The sequence below is a fragment of the Symphalangus syndactylus genome, chromosome X (assembly GCF_028878055.3).
Source record: "Symphalangus syndactylus isolate Jambi chromosome X, NHGRI_mSymSyn1-v2.1_pri, whole genome shotgun sequence".
In the NCBI taxonomy this organism is placed as follows: Eukaryota; Metazoa; Chordata; class Mammalia; order Primates; family Hylobatidae; genus Symphalangus; species Symphalangus syndactylus.
In genome coordinates this window covers 61,172,622-61,183,656 of record NC_072447.2, presented here as the reverse complement: position 1 = coordinate 61,183,656, position 11,035 = coordinate 61,172,622, and the positions used below count along the sequence as shown (strand labels likewise).

At 43.7% G+C, this 11,035-nt stretch overlaps 1 protein-coding gene across 1 annotated transcript in view; it reads right to left on the bottom strand.

Annotated features, from left to right (window-relative positions):
• Nucleotides 1–288: 288 nt before the first annotated feature.
• Nucleotides 289–11,035, bottom strand: part of LOC129475042 (zinc finger protein 674-like) — a 981,285-nt gene continuing 970,538 nt past the window's right edge. The window contains 1 exon segment of the mRNA XM_055266893.2: nucleotides 289–10,935. Coding sequence (XP_055122868.1) covers nucleotides 10,036–10,935 — 900 coding nt within the window. The 3' untranslated portion in view covers nucleotides 289–10,035.

Sequence of the window (11,035 nt, the reverse complement as noted above, 5' to 3'; positions counted from 1 at the left end):
CAGCCTAGTCAACATGGCAAAACCGCATCTCTACTAAAAAAATACAAAAATTAGCCAGGAGTGGTGGCGCGTGCCTGTAATCCCAGCTACTAGGGAGGCTGAGACAGAATCACTTGAACCCAGGAGGCAGAGGTTGCAGTGAGCCGAGATCATGCCACTGCACTCCAGCCTGAGCGACAGAGCAAGACTTCATCCAAAAAACTAAAAATGAAAGTAAATAAATATCTTTTTTCTTAAAGATAATATTACAAAGACTCAACTTTTAAAAATACTGACCTAGTTCAAATCTTTATTTTTATAATTTCCTATTTTTTAAGCTTTATTGAGATGTAATTCACACACATACAATACAATTCATCCATTTAACATCACAATTAAATTAGCTTTAGTACATTCAGAGTTGTGCAACCACCACAATAGAATTTTAGGATACTTTCATCACCCCCAAGAGAAACCCAGTACCTGTGAGCAGTCACTCTATTTCTACCACCTACCCCCATCCGAGTACTAGACAACCACTAATTTACTTTTTGTTTCCCCAGTTTTGCCTATTCTGGACATTTCATATAAATGGAATTATACAATATGTGGCCTTTCCCAACTGGCTTCTTTCATTTAACATGTTTTCAAAATTCATCCACATTGGCAGAATGTATCAGCACCTCGTTTCTTTTTATTACTGATTAATATTTCATTTTATGAACATACCACATTTTGTGTATCATTTCATCAGTTGATGGACATTTGGGTTGTTTCCACTTTTTGGCAAGTAGGAATAGCACTGCTGTGAACATCTGTGTTCAGGTTTTTGTGTGGCCATATGTTGGCATTTCTCCCACATAGATACCTAAGAATGGAATTGCTGGATCACATGGTACATTTATTTTTAACATTTTCAGAAATTGTCAAGCTGTTTCACAAAACAGCTGCACTCTTTTACATCCTACCAGCAATGTAGAAGGTTCCAATTTGTCCACATCCTCTCCAACACTTGTCGTTATCTGTCTTTTGGATTCTAGCCATCCTATGGGTGTGTAGTGTTATTGTGGCTTTGATTTCCATTTCTCTGATGGCTAATTACGTTGAGCAGTTTTTCATGTGCTTATTGGGCATTTGTATATCATCCATGGAGAAATGTCTATTTGAGTCCTTTGTCCATTTTTATTTATAGTTATTTATTTATTTGAGATGGAGTCTCGCTCTGTCAGCCAGGCTGGAGTGCAGTGGCACGATCTCAGCTCACTGCAACCTCTGTCTCCTGGGTTCAATCAATTCTCCTGCCTCAGCCTCCTGAGTAGCTGGGATTACAGGTCCACGCCACCACGCCTGTCTAATTTTTGTATTTTTAGTAGAGACGGGGTTTCACCATGTTGGCCAGTCTGGTCTCGAACTGCTGACCTCAAGTGATCCACCCACCTTGGCCTCCCAAAGTGCTGGGATTACAGGCATGAGCCACTCCGCCCAGCCTTTGCCCATTTTTTAGTTGGGTTGTTTATGTTTTGTCTTGTTTTTTTAGCAAAGTTTAAGTGTTCTTTATGTGCGCTTTTTGTCCCATATCTAAGAAACCATTAAGGCGCAGGATTTGAATGCATATCTGGCTCCAGCATTCATGTTCTTAGCCATTACACTACACTGCCTGTCTAGAAACTAAATGGCTGTTAGTAATATTGCACATTAAGTTATTATAAGGGTTTCATGTTGTGAGCTAAAAAACACCCATGGGGCAGACACCCTATATTCATCCTCCAACATCAGCACAGACTTCTGAAGGATTCTGGGCTGGAACTGTGATGCCATGTATTAGGAGAAGGAATGCGGCTCGGACGAGAGCAGGACTGGTCCCCATGCTGCACACCGCACACCACTGTGATCTCCATGTGCTTCCTCTCGGCCATCACGGTCTCTCCCAAACAGAGATTCACACACAGACACCCCTAATGCTGGGAGGTGTTCACTTTAATAAATTTTCTAGCAGGGTGATGGAAGCAAATCTAGTGACTCTAGGGCTATAGATATCCTGCCAGGAGGCCACACCAGGGCTCTGAAGCAGGCAGCGTCTCTGCAGCGACTGTTTCCCCAGGGCAGCCACAGCTAAAGAGGTCTACCTGGAAGGAAGGTGCTCCCCCTGCAGCCTGCCATTCCCACTTGCTGTTTAATGCCCCCCAGCTGCATCCAGGGTATGCAACAGTCCTTGGGATGGAGAAACAGTAGGAGACCAGAAAAGAGGCAAGAGGAAGCCTGAACATACCCAGAATTGAGGTAGCAAGAGGGAGGGTAAGGTAGCCTATTCCAGGCATTGGGGAGTCACTAGAAGCAGCTCGAACAGTCTGGTTCCAGACAATAGCCAAGGGCTGAGCGAACATGCCAGGACACTAGAAAACAGCCACAGGGACTGAAAAAGAGTCTTGCAGTGACATGAACAGCCAGAGTACAGTCCTTGTAGTTGGGACAGGCAAAGACTCTACAATAGTCAAACAGAAGAGGAAATTGTCACCACATGTCATGCAACAGTGAGAACTACCTTGGAAACAGCCAGAGAAACAGCCGGAGGCTTAAAGGAAAAGTGTCTGGCCTTGAGGAACAGCAGGATTGTTGAACATCTGGAGACCACAAACAGTCCTTGCATTTGGAAGACAGAGGAAAACGGGATAAGACTCCATAGCCAAAAAGACCAAGGGACAATCCCTGACGGTCAATAAACAGTCAGAAAAATAAGAAAACAGCCTGAAGGCCTGGGAAACTGCCAGAGTTGAAGGAAACATTGCTGAGATTGAAAGAACAGTCAACAAACCAGTGTACAGAGATGAGGGAACAATAACTGCACCTCATAGAGGGTCATCAGAAACTGCACCGTGTCATCACAGAGATCAAAGCCACTATATTGATGACCAATGAGGATTCAACAGACACAGTGTTGGGAGCTACCACAGCATCAGCAAACATGGCTGTGGGAACTCATGAAGGTTAAAGACACCGTACCGGTAGCTAATACAGGATCATCTGAAACCATGATGTACTTTCATGAAGGGTAGGCTCTAATGAACCCCAGGCATTATGCCAGGCTCATGAGGTCAGCACACTGTACTAAGGGACAATGACACATCAGTGTGGCAGGGATGGGGCTGATACTGTGGTGGAGACAAAAACACTTTGTGGTGGCTAATCAGCAAAGAGTGACTAAGGGCTGATGTGGGGAGAGCAGACAGGCTGATTTTTTATGAAGACTGAAGACACTGTACTTGTGACCAAGATTAGCAGACACATAGCTGGGCATGATGGCGGGTGCCTGTAATCCCAGCTACTGGGGAGGCTGAAGCAGGAAAACTGCTTGAATCCGGGAGGTGGAGGTTGGAGTGAGCCAAGATTGCACCATTGCACTCTAGCCTGGGCAACAAGAGCGAAATTCCACCTAAAAAAAAAAAAAAAAGATTAGCAGACACAGTGGTGACACTAATATAGGGTTGGCAGATACTGTGATTGAGAAACATGAGGCAGACTCCATAGTGGTGTCTAGTAGTCGGCAGACACAGTGTTGAGGCTCATATAATCAGATCAGCAGACACAGTGATGGGCTCCAATGCAGGGCAGCGTGTGCTGTGATGGGGCATCATTGCATTCAAAGACATTCTATGCATGGTTGATGGAGGATCACCAGGCAGTGATGGCAGTCAATACAGGGTCAGCAAACACTGTGATTGGGTCTTACGAGAGCCAAAACCACTGTATTCATGGCCAATGGGTGACCAGAAAGCCAAAGCTAATGTGGAATTGGCAGATACTGTACTGGGAGTTCATGGAGGTTAAAGTCTCTGTTCTTGTGACTAAGTGGGGATCAGCAGAGTGATAGTTGCTAAAGTTGGGTAAGCAAAGACATTGCTGGGGCCTCATGGGTACTGAGGAAACTGTACTGTTGGCTAATGGAGGAGCAACAAACAGTGATAAGGGCTAATCTGGGGTCAGCAGACTCCACTGAGGCCTCAATGTGCCAATGGCACAATACTAGTGGCTAATGGGGGGATTCAGCAGACACAATGATTGAACTATGGTAAGGACAAAAATATGGTGATGGGCCCAAAAGCAGGGCATCTGTGCGGGTGGCAAGTAAATCAGAAGACATTCATGTATGGTCAGCAGATATACTCATGGGCTGTAATACATGGGCAGTTGACACACCTTTAGGGGCTATTCTAGGGGAAGCAGACACCACTGGGTCCTCAAGCTTAAAAATCTTGCAACCTGGTAAGGGGGGATCAAAAGACAGTGACATGGTCATGCGAGTTCTGGAGACATTGTGCTGAGGCCCAAGAGGACCAAAGTCATCATATTGGTAGCTAATTGGGGAACAGCCATTGGGTACCATTGTGCTGTGCTGAGCCCACTGTGCTGTGGGCTCATGTGGCAAAGACACTGTACCCACAGCTAATAAAAAATCAGCAGACAGGCCCAGCATGGTGGTTCACACTTGTAATCCCAACACTTTGGGTGGCTGAGGCAGGAGGATCTCGAGTCCAGGAGTTTGAGACCAGCCTGGGCAACATAGCAAGATTCTGTCTCTTCAAAGAAATTTAAAAATTAGCCAGGCATGGTGGTGCATGCCTGTAGTCCCAGCTACTTGGGAGGCTGTAGCCAATGGGGAATTAGCAAACAAAATGGTGAAGCTAACATGGAATCAACAGACACTACATTAGGTCAACAGGAAGACAAAACACAGGGCTGTGAGCTAATGGGAGTCAGCTGTCACCATGCCAAGTCTAAAGGAGGGAAGTAAGACATGATACTGACTTAATGGAAGATCATCAGACACTAAGCTGGGGTTGAAGGTGGGTGATAAGACATGATGTGAGCTAATGGGTGATCACACATCGTGCTCTGGCTTAAAGGGGTGGTAAGAACTGCTGCGAATTAATGGAGAGGTTAGTAGACACTGGACTGCTGACTCATGGGGGTAAAAACTACTATGATGGTGGCTACTGGAGGATTGGCAGAGACTATCCTTAGGCTCTTGGGAGTCAAATCTACAGTGCAGTGTTGGCAAGTGAGGGAGCACCACGGATGGTGATGGTAGCTAATGAAAGTCAGTATACCCCAGACTGGGGCCTCAGAACATGTCATTTTCATGGGGCAAGACAATTTCTAAAGCCTTAGGAGGACCAAGTTGCCCACTGCCAGGAGTCTTTTATTTGCTCCTAGCAATCAGTATTCCTGTTTACCTCCCAGGCAGCCCAGACATGACTCCTGAAATGGGAACAGGGGATGTTTTATTGCTTTGTTTTCACATTTCAATTGAGATATAATTTATATACAATAAAACAAATAAACCTTAAGTTTACCCACTTGATGACTATTGTATTCACACTCCAGTGAAGATATGGAGTATTTCCATCGCCCCAGTAAGTTCCCTCCTACCCCTTACAAGTCAATTTTCACCCCAGAGGCAACAACTGTTCTGTCTTGTGTCACTATAAATTATCTTATTTATGTTTGGCATATTCCATAATAAAAATTTAAAAACAGCCGGGTGCGGTGGCTCACGCCTGTGATCCCAGCACTTTGGGAGGCCGACGCGGGCAGATCATCTGAGGTCAGGAGTTCGAGACCAGCCTGACCAACATGGTGAAACTCTGTCTCTACTTAAAAGAGAAAACATTAGATGGGTGTGGCGACACACGCCTGTAATCCCAGCTACTCAGGAGGCTGAAACAGGAGAATCACCTGAACCTGAGAGGCAGAGGTTGCAGTGAGCAGAGATCATGCCATTGCACTCCAACCAGGGCAACAAGAGCAAAACTCCATCTAAAAAGAAAAAAAAAAGGGGGGTGGTGAGCTAAAGATCGGAAGTATTGATGAAATGGCATCTTGATATACTTAATTAATACTTAATAGAGTGAGGGCATACTGTACAGAAAACACAAAAAGTGTATTTTATATATATTCAAATATATGCTGTATTGTGGGGTAGCTGATGAGTAATTCAAATACCTTGGATCACGATAATCATTAAAGGACACTCAGGAAAAAAGTAAAAAATTACTTAACTTTTTAATTTTTTTCTTGAGATGGAGTCTTGCTGTGTCACCCAGGTTGGAGTGCAGTGGCACCATCCCAGCTCACTGCAACCTCCACCTCCCGGGTTCAAGTGATTCTCCTGCCTCAGCCTCCCGAGTAGCTGGGATTACAGGCATGCACCACCAAACCCAGCTAATTTTTACTAGAGACAGGGTTTTACCATGGTGGCCAGGCTGGTCTCAAACACCTGACCTCAAGTGATCCACCCACCTTGGCCTCCCAAAGTGCTGGGATTACAGGTGTGAGCCACTGTGCCCAGTCAAGTACTTAATTTTTTATCCATTTTCTGTGACATAGTGCTACCAAATATTTAAGGTAAAGGATTCACTTTTACTTATAAAAAAAGGTGTGGAGTCCCGATAAGATAAATAAGCAAGAAGGTAGGGAAGAACCATTGTTCTGAGAGACGACTAATCACAAACAACCTGCTGGCACAACAACCTGTTCCCAAATACCTTGTTCTGTGCAAAGCCCCAGCAGCACAAACTCATTGCTCACATAGTCCCTCCAGCACAACCCTATACAACTTCCCTCTAGCTCTTGCCTCTTTGCAGACAGCCCCTTTCTCTGCTGTGCTGCCCATTGCCTCCTTGCAACCTACTTTCCCTCTAATAGACTTGGTTTCTTTAATTCATGACTGCCTTGGTAAATTCTTTTACCAACCACGATGCCGGCCCCAGCCAGTGACAAAAGGCACAATGAAGAACATTTTTAGACAAAACTGAGAGGCTCACCACTAACAGACTCTTACTAAAGGATACTCTATAGAGTATTTTTCAGGCAAAGAAGAAAATGATCCTGGATGAAATGCAGAAAGTAATGAAGTGCAACCAAGGTGGTAAATATTTGGGTAAAATGAAATGAAAACTGCCCACATCAAACAAAAATGTTGTGTGGGGAGATGTGTGTGTGTGAGAGACACAAATATTATATGTAAGTATATATATAAACCCCACATCATTATATTTTGAAATATATATGTGTATACATGTATAAACGCAAAACTGCTATTAAAAAATTAACTTTCATAGACAATTTCTTGGAGAAAACCATAAAATACTATTGAAGGATAGGAAAGATGAGTTAAAAAAATAAAGACAGGCCAGGTGCAGTGGCTCACTCCTGCAATCCCAACACTTTGGGAAGCCAAGGCAGGCAGATCACTTGAGGTCAGGAGTTCGAGACCAGCCTGGCCAACATAGAAAAACCCTATCTCTATTAAAAATACAAAACTTAGGTGGGCGTGGTTGTGTCCACCTACAGTCCCAGCTACTCGGAAGGCTGAGATACGAGAATCACTTGAACCAGGAGGCAGAGGTTGCAGTGAGCCAAGATTGCACAACCGCACTCCAGCATGGGTGATGGAGCGAGACTCTGTCTCAAATAAATAAATAGGCCAGGCACAGTAGCTCACGCCTGTAATCCCAGCACTTTGGGAGGCTGAGGTGGGCAGATCACCTGAGGTCAGGAGTTTGAGACCAGCCTGGCCAACATGGTGAAACCCTGTCTCTACTAAAAGTACAAAAATTAGCTGGGTGTGGTCATGCGTGCCTGTAATCCCAGCTACTCGGGAGGCTGAGGCATGAGAATTGCTCCATCCTGGGAGGCAGAGGTTGCAGTGAGCTGAGATCACGCCATTGCACTCCAGCCTGGGCAACGAGTGAAACTCCATCTCAAAAAATAAAAATAAAAAAGAAAAGAAAAGAGAGAGAGAGAAAGAAAAAGAGAGAAAGAAAAGAAAAGAAAAGAAGAAAAGAAAAGAAAAGAAAAGAAAAGAAAAGAAAAGAACAAAAGAAAGAAAGACAAACCACATTCATGGAAGCCAAGGCTCAAAGCCATTTCATACCTTACAGATTGGCAATAATTTAAAGGACTGATAATAAGTGCTGCTGAATGGCAAAATGAAAACTTTCTCAAACTGCTCGTGGGAGTATAAATTAATACAATTTGGAAGGGAAATGTCAATACTTAATAAAGTTAAAAAACCTTCTGTATCAATCAGAGCCCAACTAGGAGACAAAAACCACACTAGTTATTTTAACACAGAGAACTTATAAATAATTTTAACTAGTTATGAGGTTGTAAACCAAATAACTGAAGAGACAAAAAGAGAACATTCAAGTTATCAGGGAGGTAGCAACTGCAGAAAACAGCTGGGCTGGCATAACAAAGAGAAGAAGTTGACAATTTTTTTGGAGACAGGGTCTTGCTCTGTTGCCCAAGCTGGAGCGCAGTGGTGCAATCATGGCTTACTGCAGCTTCAACCTCCAGTCTCAGACTCCCAAGTACCTGGGACCACAGGTGGGGTCCCATGCCTAGCTGATTTTTGAATTTTTTTTGTAGACATAGGGTTTCACCATATTTCCCAGGCTGGTCTTGACTCCTGGGCTCAAGCAATCCACCCACCTTGGCCTCCCAAAGTGCTGGGATTACAGGCATGATCCACTGCACCCAACCATAAATTGAAATTACTAAAACTTAGAAGGATGGAGGAGGGGTCCCATGTGACTAGAATTCACATCTCTAAGGAGGTGACACCAGCCAGCTGATGCTTGTGTCTCAGAGGGGATGGGCTACCATCTGTGAGTGCTGGAAAGCTGCAAACTAGATTAAACCGCTGCTATGACAAGGAACTGCTGGTGTCTGAGTGAAGAAGCAATGCTGAGTGGACACTCCAATGACCGGGAAGCTAATAGGAATATTAAAAAGGAGCAAGTCCCTTCTTCCCTCTCCAGCCCCAAAGTTTATATCTAGTATCTCTTATTGGCAAGGCCCAACAGGGAGCAGTTGACAAGGCCAAAATGTGGTTTGTAGAGTCACAAAGCACAGTCAAGAAGGGTGGGTTTGGAGCTGGGACACAATAGCTTAATAACCAGCACATTGCCTAAATCCTATGACCCAACAGTTCCACTTCTAGATTTAGACACTAAACTCGAAAAAGATACAAATGTCTTTTACTAGGGGAATGGAGAGATAAATGACTAGCCAGACCTATACTTATCAACAAGGACAGATCTTGGAAAGGTAACATTACATGAAAAAAGCAAGCTGCGGAACTTTAAATACAGTGTGAGCCCATTTATATAAAATTATATAAAGACAATATAGTAGTATGTATTGCACACTTCATGCTATACCAAAAAATTCTCACAGGAGATTGAAATTCTAAATGTTGAAAGGAAAACCTTTAGAGGAAAGTATAGGAGAATATTATCACCTTGAAACTGATAATATTAAAATATAAAACTTTAGCCAGGCACGGTGGCTCACACCTGTAATCCCAACACTTTTAGAGGCTGAGGCGGGTGGATCACCTGAGGTCAGGAGTTAGAGACCAGCCTGGCCAACATGGTGAAACCCCGTCTTTACTAAAAATACAAAAATTAGCCAGGCATGGTGGTGCACACCTGTAATCCCAGCTACTCGGGAGACTGAGACAGGAGAATCGCTTGAACCTGGGAGGCGAAGGTTGAAATGAGCTGAGGTCATGCCATTGCACTCCAGCCCGGGCCACAGAGTGAGACTCCATCTCAAAAAAATAAAAAATAAATAAATAAATAAAATATAAAACTTCAGCAGAAGAAAACAGATGACAAAATTTTAAAAACCAACGACAGTCTGGGAGAAGATATTTGCAACACATATGACTGAAAAAAAAGGATTTTTATATTCTCATATGTTAAAAAACAACATTTAAACCAAAAAGCAAGAGATGAACAGCCCATTTGAAAACAATGAGCAGAGGACATGAACAGTCAATGCACAGAAGAAAAAACCCAAATAGCCAATCAACAGATAAGATGTTCACACACCACTAATTAGGGAAATCCGAATAAAAACAATGAGCTATCCCCTAAGGGGATCAGGTCATATTTTGATACAAATGTAGGTGCCAAATTTTCATGGGCACACTGTGTGCCCTGGTGATCATATGCCCCAAGGAGCTTGATCCAATGGTGAGGGAAGTCTTCAGGGAGAGGCTTTCTTCATTGTACAATGCCAGGACCAGCCTATGTGAGTTCTCTGATGTTCTGTGAGGTGTGCTTTCCGGCAGAAAGCTTTCCCACATTCTTGACACTCAAAGGGTCTCTCTCCTGTGTGAATTCGCTGATGTTCAATGAGGCGTACTTTCACATAGAAGGCATTTCCACATTCACTACATTCATAAGGTTTGTCTCCTGTGTGAGTTCTCCGGTGTTGACAGAGGGATTTCTTCATACTGAAGATTTTCCCACATTCACTACATTCATAGGGTTTCTCTCCTGAATGCATCCTCTGATGTTCAATTAGGCGTGCTTTCACATAGAAAGCATTACCACACTCATTACATTCGTAAGGTTTCTCTCCTGTGTGAATTCTCTGATGGATCCCAAGAGATGAGTGCACCCTGAAAGATTTCCCACATTCATTACACTGATAGGGCTTTTCACCTGTGTGAGTTCTCTGATGATTATTGAGAGTCATCTTCATTCGGAAGAATTTCCCACATTCACCACACTCATAGGGTTTCTCACCTGTGTGAATTCTTTGATGCTGATTTAGGGATTTCTTTGCACGGAAGTTTTTCCCACACTCCCCACATTCATAAGGTTTCTCCCCTGTGTGAGTTCTGTGGTGTTGGGTAAGGGATATCTTTACACGAAATGTTTTCCCACATTCACTACATTCATAGGGTTTCTCCCCTGTGTGAGTTCTCTGATGAATCATGAGGGTTGCCTTCTCAGAAAAGGTTTTCCCACATTCAGTACATTCATAGGGTCTCTCTCCAGTGTGTGTTCTTGTATGTAGGATGAGTTGTGACTTCCTGCCAAAAGATTTCCCACATTCATTACATTCAAAGGGCCTCTCCCCTGTGTGAGTTTTCTGATGAGCAATGAGGTATGATCTTGCACTGAAGGTTTTTGCACATTCACCGCATTCATAGGGTCTCTCTCCTGTGTGTATTCTCAGATGTTCAACAAGGTTTGAT